Source organism: Rhamphochromis sp. 'chilingali', assembly GCF_963969265.1.
Source record: "Rhamphochromis sp. 'chilingali' genome assembly, chromosome: 10".
Lineage (NCBI taxonomy): Eukaryota > Metazoa > Chordata > Actinopteri > Cichliformes > Cichlidae > Rhamphochromis > Rhamphochromis sp. 'chilingali'.
In genome coordinates, this window is record NC_137937.1 from 32582865 (window position 1) to 32596087 (window position 13223).

At 37.4% G+C, this 13223-nt stretch overlaps 1 protein-coding gene across 5 annotated transcripts in view; it reads right to left on the bottom strand.

Moving 5' to 3' along the window:
* Positions 1 to 13223, bottom strand: part of taok3a (TAO kinase 3a) — a 61938-nt gene that overhangs the window by 17523 nt on the left and 31192 nt on the right. For all 5 annotated transcript variants that reach the window (XM_080894230.1, XM_080894232.1, XM_080894233.1 and 2 more), the window contains 9 exons: positions 12745 to 12984; positions 10236 to 10307; positions 9371 to 9472; positions 8697 to 8742; positions 7573 to 7669; positions 6977 to 7090; positions 6333 to 6424; positions 6044 to 6137; positions 3750 to 3831 (listed from right to left, as the gene is read on the bottom strand). In XM_080894230.1, the coding sequence (XP_080750356.1) occupies positions 3750 to 3831; positions 6044 to 6137; positions 6333 to 6424; positions 6977 to 7090; positions 7573 to 7669; positions 8697 to 8742; positions 9371 to 9472; positions 10236 to 10307; positions 12745 to 12876 (831 nt within the window). In that variant the 5' untranslated portion in view covers positions 12877 to 12984. The remainder of the gene's footprint in view (positions 1 to 3749; positions 3832 to 6043; positions 6138 to 6332; positions 6425 to 6976; positions 7091 to 7572; positions 7670 to 8696; positions 8743 to 9370; positions 9473 to 10235; positions 10308 to 12744; positions 12985 to 13223) is intronic.

Sequence of the window (13223 nt, forward strand, 5' to 3'; positions counted from 1 at the left end):
ACAGACAGTCAGTTACTTCGTTCAAGGTTTTAGTCAGACTTTATTACAATACAAGGAGGAAAATACTTGGTTTAGAAACTAAAGCTAATCTTTCTATTAGGGTTATCTTTTTTATTTGCATTTCAATTGCTGTCTTCATGTCATACAGTTTAATTTAAACTGAACATTATGGATGTTTTCTTCCCAGTTTTTCAATAGAAATTCAGAAAGTATTGCCTCAGACTACTTACAATATTGGCAGTAAACATTTAAAAGGGAAATAAAATAAGCTGAACCGGAATGAAGATGAAAATTTTATATATTAACTACTTTCTTTTGCATTATCTTAAACATTGGCACCATTTACAGATCTTTTAAGTTGTTCGTAAATATTTGGAAGTCATTTAAACATGTCTAAAATTTTATTTCAATGAGCACAACAACTCTGGCAATCACTAGAGGGCGCCTGTAGGTTGTTCAACCCATTCTGGTCCCAGCACTCAATACGCTCTACTACAGTCTCTGAGAAGGTCCATATAATCGATTTTTATAAATACTCCTAATCCTTCTCATTTCAATAAATACTGTTTGAAATGCATTTGGCCTTGCACCAAGTTAATGAGAACTTTAATTAAATCAGGTCATATAACAAAAATCCCACTAAGCATTGATAATTGAGAGATTTTAGTTATTTAATCTGTATCCTTTGCTTTTGTGCTTTTTTTTTTTTTTTTTTTTAAGAATGAGCTACACACATTAACCTCTGTGGAGGAAAAACAAACATACTTAAGAGTTTCTTCTATCAGGGCATAGCAAAGCAAATTGGACCTTGTTATTTACTAAAAGAAAGAAAAATCCTTCCAGAAGAAAAAAAAAAAAAATATGTGAAAGGTCAGACTTCCTTTTAAAAATATGATCAGTGAATGATATAATGGTTTCACACTTCTATGGAGATCATTTAGGTGATTATCATTGCTGAGTCTGTCCTTTGCAAGTGAGATGAACCTCTGTAATCTAATGTAGGTGCAATTTGGTGGAGGTTGGGACATTGAATAATTACATAAATGCACAATGAATAACCAACGGGTCAGAGTGGGATTGGTGGGAGGTGGGAGAGAAGGTGGGGGTCGAGTGATAGTGGATGGCTATTTTTAATTTGTGTTTTTTTCATTTGTTTGTTTTTGTTTTATTTTTTACAAACAATTTAGGGGTGTCAAAAAAAAGAATAAAAAAGCAAAACAAATAAAAACAGAACAGATATTTCTGCCCAGCACTTCCTCCCACTACAACACACAAACATGTTCACACCTCCTCTTAGTCAGTGTCATTCATAAAATATTGGCTGCATAAAAGGCTAAAATGTATTCAACCTAAAGGTACGTGACTAAAATATTATATTCTGCATGAAAAAAAAATACATATATTTAGGTGTATTTTTAGCCATCACTCTCTGCACACCTTCCTCTCCATGTGACAGATGCCGGTGTAATGGGTTAGTCAGGACACAGAGGAATGACATCACACACTGAAAATAGAGATGAAAGTGATTTGTCCCATTTTCTGATTGACCTACAGCAGAATGTGGGTGGTTGGCCACCCCCATCCCATCATCCAGTGAAGTTATCTCAAGGATTCCTCCTCATTATGAGGTTAGTGTAAAGAAGAAGTGACAGCAAATCTACAGCACCTGGAGTCTTGTCTGGTATATGTATTGTGGCATCACTATTGCCTTCTACCAGAAGTACTCATCCATACTCAGTTTTAGCCTGTTCTTTTAGGATAAATTTGTTTTTGACACATACTATTACCAGTACTAACTTTTCAGGCTACCGTTACTACTTTAGACCAGTCCACATCTACTACACTGATAGCAATAATAGCCACTAAAGGAAAAGGCTAATATGTTGGATGTATTCAAATAATAGTTCAACATTTTTGGGGAGATTATAATTTTTTGGCTTTCTTGAAAATAATTAGATGAGCGCACTAGTAAAAATCTCATATTTGCAGGAAAGTATATGGATGAAGCAATTAGTCATTTAGTTAAATTTTAGCATAATAACAGGAAACAAAGGGAATTCTGAAAATATTAAACACTTCATGAACACATCATATTGTATGTTGTTTCACATACAAAAGATAAAACAGGTTGAGGTTAGTGGAATTTTGCAAGTTGGGCAAAGTGAGAATTAGTAGACTAAGTAGTCTAACCAGCTACTCGCAACACATCATCTTTGCAAACCTTATCATTTCCTGCTTAGTCTAAGCTACATATTGCATTGAAAACAATCACAAAACACTCATTCATAAATCGGTTATTGAAATCATGAATTCAAAAAAGCAAACATTTAGATGATTCCATCCACTGAACTGATTTTTCTTGTAAAATAGGGCAACTCAATTATGCTATTAGTTTTAGATGATTAGTCAAACACAAAATTAAATTTGAACACTTCCTTTCATGCTCTGGGAAGTTGCTGTTGTGCTGTAAATATCTGTAGTTAGTAAGTAAATTTATACAGCTGAGAAACTCAGAGTTAGTTTCAACTATTCAAGTGAATATGTTCGTTTAAACGAAATGTACTTACGGGGGGTTGAGGCCACTGAATGGTTACTCTTTTATTTTTCGTAATTACCATTATTCTGAATGAGGTTTTAAAGGACAGAGAGTGAATTTAACCTGAAGCCAGTACACTAGTAGCTCAAGGCCCACAGATTAGTGACCTGATTTTCCCTTTAAAGCGCTTGGAGGGGCATGTGCCTGTGTGTGTGTGTCTATGTGTGTGTGCTTGCACTAAAACGAAGAGTAAATTTGTGTGTGTCTCAGAAGAGAAAGTGGGGTATTAATCATAAACTAACACCCCAACCCCCAAGCCCTTCACTATAAAGCAGGCCCTTGGACACTGATCCAAAGTCTGTTTGGTACTTATCCCTCTTTAATGGTTTTTTCAGTAAGGATTTGGGTCAGGGGTGCTTGGAAGAGTGCATTCCAGTCAAAAGCCCCATCCTATCCAGACAACAGTCCAGATCCCTTTAGTTAACCACTTCCTAACCTCACACCTTCCTCCATAAAGTGAGACAGGTGTGAAAAGTCCTGCTTGGGCTTCAACACCACTGAGCGTGATCACCAAGAACTTAAAACTCTTAGTGCACCAATAGGATTACCTGTTGGTCACACAAACAAAAAGATCATCTCCTCAATCACAGGGAAACACAATGGACATGCATGGATTATCAGCGTGTATGCTCATTGTGGTTTTGGAGATACATATGGGCTGTCACTGGCAGGATGGCTTTAAAAAAAAAAAAAAAAAAAAACAACTTGCAGGTTTAAGCGTTAAGTTTTACGAGATTATTTTATCTGTGTTTGACAACAGTAACATTTTGCGTTTTAAGGGGTTAGATGAGTTATATTATATATGAGTTTTAAGGTAAAACAACCGTTGCGGTTCCACAACATCAGTACTCAAATGCAATTATTTATGTCCAACACAAATTTATTTTCTTTGTCCTTCTACTCATTTTATTACACCATATAAAATGGAGCTCAATTGTCTTCCTGTGTCTTATCCCTTGGCTGTGAGGCAACGGGGGGAATAAAATAAAAAAAAAATCTCAGTAGGATGCTTGATTCCTGTGCTTGAAGAAGACAGTGTATATATGCTTGCGTATTAGGGAGCCGTGGGTGGATGGGAGTGACTCATCCTCATGACTGACTGAGACAGGAAGTGAGGTCACAGCTAGAAAGATTACTGAGGAAACCCACTCACTCGTAGCAGCTCCCCCGACGAGGGTCTGTCCTGAGGAATTTTCAGCAGGCAATAGTCAACAAAGCTGCGAAAGAGGTCAGACCTAGGTAAAGAGGACAATGAGAAAGAAGTCAGTCATAGTCCTTCTTGGACTAATATTTTTAAAATTAGAAAAATTTTAAGTAGAAATGACAGTGACAAGCTAAAAAGCCATGCCATCTGTCCTTTTTGGCAATTAATGACTAATGTACAAGGAGGAGCAATCCACAGCTCTTTGGTGTTTAATATATCAGTGACTTAAGTAGAACAATCTTGCATAATCTCTTAGTGTAGCCCCGAATGGGAATTATATATGGATTATGTAAATATGTGGAGCAATAAAAATATAGGCCAGTGGAGCTGTGGTCTAAATATCTAATCATGGTAATCTAGCACGGTAGATATACCACCATATGTTTTGTTTGCTGTTATGAGTTGTTAAGATAAAATAGACTGGAATGCTCTTTACGTTTATTAAAATACACACTGAGGGTATACGACTGAGATCTCCCTCAACCTCTACTTCTCTCTCAGTTGCTAGCATAGATCCATGCTTAGTCTTGTAGGTCATGCGAATGTGTTCACAGTCTGGCCTTGTGTTTGTGTATGAAGCCAATGTCTCTACTTGTCTCATCTGGATGTTGCTAATGCCTCGGGCCCCTGGAGCTCCTCCAAAAATACCACAACCCTGTGCTGTCCCACACAATCGCTCACCTAAAGCACGATACTAGAAATCAACACTAATTTTACAACAGATGTCATAGGCAGCAAGTTTTAACTTTAAAGAACTGCCTTGCCTCACGTTTCTCATGACCTGCTCACAATACTCGTGCCTACTTAAAGGTTTTAAAAGAAAGGTTGTTATTTAATGAACGCTTGTGTGGAACTGATGCACATGTTCTACAGTATGAGGCAGGTAAACGGTTGCATTCAGCTACTCCTGAGGAGCTGTGTGACAGAGACAAATTTTTACAACATATTACAAGGAACTCCTGCACGACACTGCATACCTAGGACATCGCATGCATACCATGGCAGTCACAGCATGGCAGAAGTACACAGGAGTAAATTACAGGGAGAACATCAAGCACAGGGTTAATATTTGATGAGTGCCGTTTCCCTAAGGACAATCATACCACACATGCTGTGGTTACAGCAACTCAGAGGAGCAGTAGCATATTTGTTCCTTTGCTAAATTCCTGCAAGTGTCTTGCATTTTTTGCTAATTGAGATCACCTAGTTCTCGGTCCATACATGCTGCTGAATATGTATCCGCTTTTCTTCTGTTCCCAAATTATTCCTTTACTACCAAGATTGTGCTAGCTAATACTGAGCCCATTGTTCATACAATAAATATAAAGATATAAAAATATTATATAGCTTATATAGCATTTATTCATTAACTGAGAATAAAAAACATAAAAAGCTAAGCTATGGTGGCTTATGTAGAGTGCTTGGATTATTCTACTAACTAAGCCAACTGTATATTGAATAAATGATTTCACTTCTTATAGTCCTCTAGATAAAAAAAAAAAAGTATACCTTTTATGATGAGATTTGTTGTTAAACAGTAATTAATTTAAGCTTTTTTCTTGACTTTACAAAAAAGCATATCAGTTTTAAATGCTGTTTCTCAGTTTTTTAGATGACATAAACATTTCATGACAATATATAGCAGCTCCGCTGGTCTTGTCTGACAATGGTGATGCAAAGAGACAGCAAAGAGCTGTTTAAAACCTGCTGGCCTAAATTAAATTGCTAAATGTTTTTTGATGTCTGGAAGGACATTCCCTAGAGAATCTATTAGCTTCCGCAGTCATGAGCTGTGAGGCTGAAAGCTGCATAAAATAATGCATAAAGCAAGCTGTTTTCCCATATTTAGAACACCTCATACGTGCATGGAGGAATATATTTGTATGTTAGTATGGCAAGCTTAAAGTGTGAGTTAAATTACTTGGAATAGCAGGAGAATAATCGTGCTGTTTTGTTTAGATGCTGCCTCAAAGCTCAGTAGAAATGGTGTGGGTAGCTGCAGTGTGTTTCTTTGGTAGCTGTTTCCCAGGTAATTACATAAGAGACTTAGAGTGTGCCCTTGCACATGGCCTGTGGCAGGGATCACAGGTCATGCAGATTAACACAGGGATGTCTTACTCTGGCTGAACCCTGACTAGAATGGACTTTAATGTTCACGGTTGACTGGATGCATTATATCAGTGGTTATACTGGATTTTTTTGGGTGTATGGTAATTTTGTAACATCAAGGTGCTAAAACTTACCACTCATTGGACTGCAGTGTGGGAGAGTCGTTCTGGGCAATGTGATATAAGGCACTCATGGCATTCATGTTGAACAAGGGTGGTTTACGTTCCGCTAAAATGAGAAAGGATGTGAGAATAACATATACAGTGTGCACATTTTCGCATCAGCTTCTCCTTGAATGAGGGAGAAGCTGAAGTCTAAAAAATAAGTAGTACAAACAAATAACTTTTAATCAGCTTAAGTCTGCTGAATTTCAGTCTGAGCCAATAAATGTATTATTTGACCACTGGGTAGGTGTTTGCTCACCCAGTTCAATACAAGTGATCCCCAGTGACCAGATGTCCACTTTTCCTTCATACTGGCCCTCGTCCATGGCTAGGATCACTTCTGGGGCCATCCTGAATACAAAGGCAGACACACGCGTATGCACACACTTTATCAAGTATGGAAAAAATCCATGAAAATGTTATAATCTTCTAAGCTTCTCAGAGTTTTTAAAGACTCTGGTATGCTGTGATAGCAGCTTAGTTTTTGGAATATATGTTTCTATACTTGTGTGACAATTTTTCGTATGCATGACTACTAGTCCACCAGTATATGGGATGCCTTTGTTTACCATTAAAGCTGCTGTGAATATGTGAGTGAATATTTTATTTTAGTGCATAAACAATTGAAAGCCAATTGCGGAAAACTATTAATATGAATTAAAAAAAAATCTTGTCAGTTCTTTCTCAAACTGAATTAATAATGACTAACATGTTGCATGTCTAGGTGCATGACTCTAGAACAACAAACATCTACCAACAACAATGTCTAAATAAAATTGGCAGAAAAAAAGAAAAAAAAGACATAAAATAGCTCATTTGTACTGAACATGTGCAAGATAAAGAAGAAACTTAATCTTCTCTTCTCTGCAGATGAGGTTCCATGTTTGTCTTGTGTGTACTGACCAGTAAGGTGTGCCCACAAAGGAGTTGGCAGGTGAGGCAATGGAGGCGGAGCCAAAGTCAGCCAGTTTGACTTGACCCAGCTCAGTCAGCAGGATATTACCAGCTTTCACATCTCTGGATAAGGGAAAAGAGCATGAAGACAGCAAAGACAGAAAAGAGAAAAAGTCACATTAGCTCCACTTATATATTATGCATATGTGCCAGGTGACTGATATGTGCCAAGTTAGTCCTACCTCCAATGAGCCAGTCCAGTTTTTATTCACTTTTGACCAACACAACACAGTTGGGTATTTAAAGATGTCATGTTTGATTTGACATTTTAAATCTATGCCCTTTGAAACTTAAAATGATACAGAACAGTAAAACGGATTTATTTGATGTGGTTGTTGGATGCCAATCATATCTTCCCACCTTAAAAGATACAACTGTGTACAGCAATAAGGTGGGAAGGTGATGTCCAAGAGTAAGTATAGACATGATGTTTTACAACTTAATTCGTAAACACTGCAATAAATGAAGAACGTAACTGTCTTATGTTATCATGTTCCATGTTTTCACTCTATGTTGCCTGTAAGCAAGGAAAGAAATAGACTCACCTGTGAATCATATTATGGGAATGTAGGTAAGCCAGTCCTAGCAAGGCACCATGGGTAATGGCAGCAATTTCCATTTCTTGGAGTGGTTTTTTATGAACTATGGAAGAAATAAGTACAATGAATGGATTGAGCAGAAATAACATGAATGATTCAAATAGTTATTTCTATCCAAGATTGTGGAAGTGCAGACTTCATGTGCTCAGCTCTGGAAAGCACAGTATCATGGCTTTAATAATTAAGACCAACTGTACTGATCTGTCCACACACTGCAGTAATAAAGTAATCCCAGTAAACAGTTGAGTTTCCTAAGCTGGCACCCCGAGTCCTGCTGTTCTAAAAATTGTGCCAAGGCAAAAGGTCACTGCAGAACTACGACTGAGAATTTTTATATAAAGGCTAAACTCCCCAGAACAGTCTGGGAACGACTGTCACAACTGTGTACTCTGTCAGTAGTGAGTATTTGGGTGTTTAAAATAAGTCAGTAGCTTCAAGAGTGGTTAGAGGATGGGGAGTTCAGGGAATTCAAGCTCTTAAAAGTGATATAGATATTTTTTGCCAGGCGCTGAAATCTAAGAAACAAATATGTTTTCCATCTGCGATAAACAGTGGTTTAAAATGTAGTACTATTACAGCAGATTACACATTTACATTACATTATCTTGCTCCAGCATCCAAGGACGCAAATGGGGAGAGTGCCCCTAAGCATACAATCACAGAAAATATTTAGTTAGGCCCACAAAATGAACCAAATAATCACAGAAAATTGGAGAACATGAGGTTTTACAAGTTTTTAAAGATAACTGCAGTTATCTGATAGCAGCCAGTTCCTTATTTTTTGGTAGTCCAAAAAAAATCCTCAATAAGGTCAAGCAGTCATAGCCTACTTCTGCTCCTAAAACAGCTTAAATTAGCTAAAGGGCATACTTTACAGTGCACAACCAAGCTAAAAGACCAAAGTTACTTTTCATTAGTTTTGTTTTGACAAGTTTCGGGTTTACAAAAGTTTCAGGAGTGACTTCCTGGAAAAAAAATGTTAACACTTCCACCCTGTTACTGACAAAAAAGCCATTATAAAATTATGAAATATCTCAATGTATTGGCATATCAAACACTGATAAACATACCCTCCAGTAAATCTGATGCAGAGCCCAGACAGTACTCCATCACCAGCTGAAAGAGAAAATAGTTAAACCTCAAATAAAATGGAAACTAATCACTCACATGGAATGAGCACCGTCATAAATTTTAATTAAAGCTTTAAGTCAAGTTTGTGAAAAGTCCTAGTCTAAAGAATGTAGAGGAAGTGGGCGTACAACAGTTAGCCACAACATTAAAATCAAACAGAAAAGTGAAGTGACTAACACTTATTATCTTGATGGCAGAGGTCTTGCGTAACAGGACAGTGTGTAGAAATAGCTCAAGCCCTAGCCTCTAAACTCTGCAGACTCAAAACTGGTCAAACATCAGTGGGATCTACCAGAGCAGGCACAACCCGCAGAAGCACCACCCAGCAATCAGCAGCCAATGTTCTTATGACAGACACCAGAAGCCCCAATGGGACAGAGTTGATTTGGCAGTGCACTGTAGGCGGTTTTGATGTTGTGGCTGATCAGTGTACACAAAGAAACATAAGTACACAGTAGGAAAACATACCGAGCAGGACATGAAAACAAAAGAATGTAAGTAAAGAATGAGAGAGAGCAGAAGAGAGAAAGATAAATCAAGTATCCTGCCAGACTAAAAAAAAAATGAGGAACTTGAACAAAAAAAAAGAGGATGTAGAAAAGGATCTACAAACCCAGGCAGTGTTGTCTTTCAAGTAGCAGCCTTTGTACTCAATTGTGTTTGGGTGTCGCAGCTGTCCCAAAAACTTGACTTCCTTAATGATGTCCTGCCACTTCTGCAAAAGGAAAGAATGGTTCCAGCCTTTAGGTACTATTAAACTAACACTTAACTAAGACTTTAAATACAATGCATTAACCAGTGACAGATATTTTACATCTGTATCTCTCTTGCTATTGTCTATTGACAGAAAGGTTTTCTTTAAAGGCACTGCACCAATATAAATAATAAACAAACTGAAAGCTGGCTCCACTTCAACTAGTATGGAAAAGTTGGACAATAGCTTGCAAGTGCCCTCACACAAAATCATCACTCACTGTTTTATAAAAAGATACAAGTTGACTAAACCACTGAGATGTGGGCTTGAGTTCAGCCGAAGTACAAGCTGTGATCCCATAGGATGCCTTCTGAAATATGCTTCTGCCTAAACATTTCCAGCAGTTTTCTTGAGGTAGACACGTGTTTGTTCCAAGCTTTGCATCTGGTGTGGGCAATTATCTTCCATTATTTTCACATTATTTCTGTTCCTTCAGAGTAACTAACCACCACATGAGACATCTCACAACTTCACAAGAATAGCATCAAGCTGTGTGAAGTAGCAGAAAATGATGTAATGCTGCTTTTTGCATTCTGAGCTATACCTCCCACATCATAGAAAAAAAAAAAAAAAAGGTTATCTGACCAAACCTAACCAAATGCTCACTTGAGGTTTTTCTTTTTTTGGTCCTTCTGATATGGTTCCACAGACAAAACCATCTAAAACTGGAGCATTCACATTGTATGTGCCATATCTACATTTTCCAGCATGTATATTTTCTTACTTCAGTAGTCTGCTTGCCATTATAGGACATCTTTTTGATGGCCACCACCTCGTTGGAGTAGGAGTTCCGAGCCTGACAGAGAAAATAGAAAAGATCACACTCTATTAAGGTCTTTAAACACAAGGTCTAAATGCTTAGGAAAAGAAAGCTCACACGAAGACAAATACAGTAAACCTCCCACAGGATATAACAAGGCCTCATGTTTGTTTTTGTCATTTTTTTGTTTGTTTTCGGTACCTTTAGGGTACCTTTTTGGTCCCCTAGCCACAAAGTTATATTGGCATTCTACAACATAAACATACATACAGACTCAAAAGTGATCTTAATGCCCACAGGGTAACCTTTGGTCTTCTATTAAAATGTGAAAGTTAACATCAAAAGGTCACTACATAAATATTATAATTATAGAAAAAATAAAACATAACATGTACTGTACCTAAAAAGCACGAGCTATAGCAGCCTGTTATTGGACAGTGGTACATATTAGTTCAGGGACCAATCTAATGTAAAACATCCAAGTGCAAGTAAAACTAAATACTTACCTTAATCTAAAATAAATATCCACCTGAACAACGTAAATCAGGTGAGGTTTATCTATAGCCACTTTAACTGTTTGAGTTATCTGTCCACATTTACATTTGCATGCTAAACCCATGGTGTTAACCTCTGAGGCACTTTGCCTCAGGGACAGCTAGGCTGTGGCTCAGCCTAAGCCCTTATCTGAGCTTCATCCCATATACAATTGAATGGGAAATTCATGTTGAGATTCAAATGGAATTACAGTAACAGGAGGCAAGAGAGTATTCCCATTTGACTTTTTTTCAGATTAATTTGATCCCAATGATTGCCTGTCAGTTTATGCATAAGAGCATGCATTCCTCTTATTATAGGATACAGCTAGATGGCATTACATATGAGGAAACAAAAATCAATCAAAACTAAGAAATTTAAATAGGCTAATTGTATTGCTAATTGCATTAGAAGGGAATGTGTTACTAATTACAAACTCTTTAATTCAGCAACCATTATCAGGGTGTGTGTGAACCCCTTGTTGGTGTTGGGTCTGTGTTCTCAGGAGGTAATTTCCCCTTGTTTCCTTCTGTAATGGGAGTTACTCGTTTGTCTTTACACAAGTACAAAAGCAGTCACAGTTATAGTTAGGGAATTTATGTATTTGACAATGCACATTTACTGTGGTAACTACTGTATTTTTTTTCTCCTATAGTCATTACTTTTACAGATTCAGACTAACTTCAAAAAGAAAACAAACAAACAGTGTCCTTTGAGTATCCACTTTCTAAAAATCAGGTGAGAGAAGCTCCGATTAGCCACTAGTAATAGATAACAGCAACTGATTCACTGATGTACTGATTCATCTCTCAGGCAAAAATTCATACTAACCTGTCTTCAGGTTGGAGTGTATCAGAATGGGTTAAAAAAACAAAACAATAAAAAAAACAACCTTACCTGCTTTGAATAGAAAATATTGTGATGTTTAAATAAATACTGTTCTTAAAAGATATAATAAATTAGCATATATGAAACATAAGGGAGTAAGTAGTAGTAGTTTTTGTAAAGCTGTAAACATGAGTTGCCATTGACAATGATTATATATCATTTTAGATGATAGTATCGTATGTATCGGTTTTGTAAAACACAATAAAAACTTTTCTTTTTTTTTTAATTATAATGTATCCTTAGTTCAATCACTGAAAAAATAAAGCTATTAACAACATTTACAAAAACTGCCCTTGCTGACAGCAAGCACTGTTGTAATAGGGGTAGTACAAGTGTGTCAGTGAGCACAGGATTGACATCAGGGCAGGATTTAGACACACACTGGAGATTGTCAGCCAGACGGACATGGGTACTAGGACTACTACTGATGTACTGGTCGTGTGTACGTGTACATGACATGGGATAGTAAAGCCCTGGCAGTCAAGAAAATCCTCCCCCTTCATTGACTACTACTTTGTATTTATATATCAACAGAACAGCTGTCTTGCAAGGCAGGGAGGAGGCTTATCGCCCCTAGTCCTGCATCTGGAGGAAAAGGGAGAAAGGAGGAGAAAAAGGAGAATACAGGATGCTTTTCATTCCCTCCTCCATGCAGCTTTAATATCAAAGCTTGATGAGTAATTAGTGATGATGAGATTAATAAGAAACAGAAAAAGTGCTGAGAGAGGATCTGTCTCCACTTAACTGCTTTCAAAGAGCCATAATGTGGTGCACTACATTTACAGCATACATATTCCTTTATTCAGCAGGAAGTGTAAGTATGTGCGTATGTAACTAGCTAATAACAATGATAAACTGCAATATATAATGTTAGAAGTGTTTATGCAACTTCTTAAATGATCCAACCACTTTTGCTGTTCTTTCAGATCTGTATCACTAAAGCTGCAAAACTCAAATTAAGTGCTTTAAATCTATCTCAAAAAGAATAATTTCTAATTTACTTCAAGGCCTTTGAAAGCCAGAGTTACCATAATTGTGAACTGATACTTACAAAGTAGACGGCCCCAAAGCTGCCATGGCCGATCTCATGCAGGTCACAGAAAACGTCCTCTGGGTCATCTTTGAAGAAGAGGTCAGCCAACTCGGGGTCCTTCGGTACTCCTTTCCGTGTGGACGACGGCATTATGTGCTGGACATGGGCTAGGCGCCAGGGACCGCACTCACATACACGCTACTTCTGCTACTACCACCACCAAATATCCACGACGGGTCCGGCATTGGCCAGCTAGACCTGGGAAAAAGAAAGGTCAAGAGAATAGACTATTAGGCTGATATTTACTGCTGTGCACTGGATAACAACACATTTGTTTCCTAGCATATATGCTAAAATTAGATGCATTTATACCCAAGGATGGTTGTTGATACTTGTGAACATCCAGACACTGTTTGATTTAATGTCACTTCACAGAATATCCTTATTTCATGTGCAATATGCAGGGCTTCTTTGAGTATTTTCATTAGTGCTTCTCA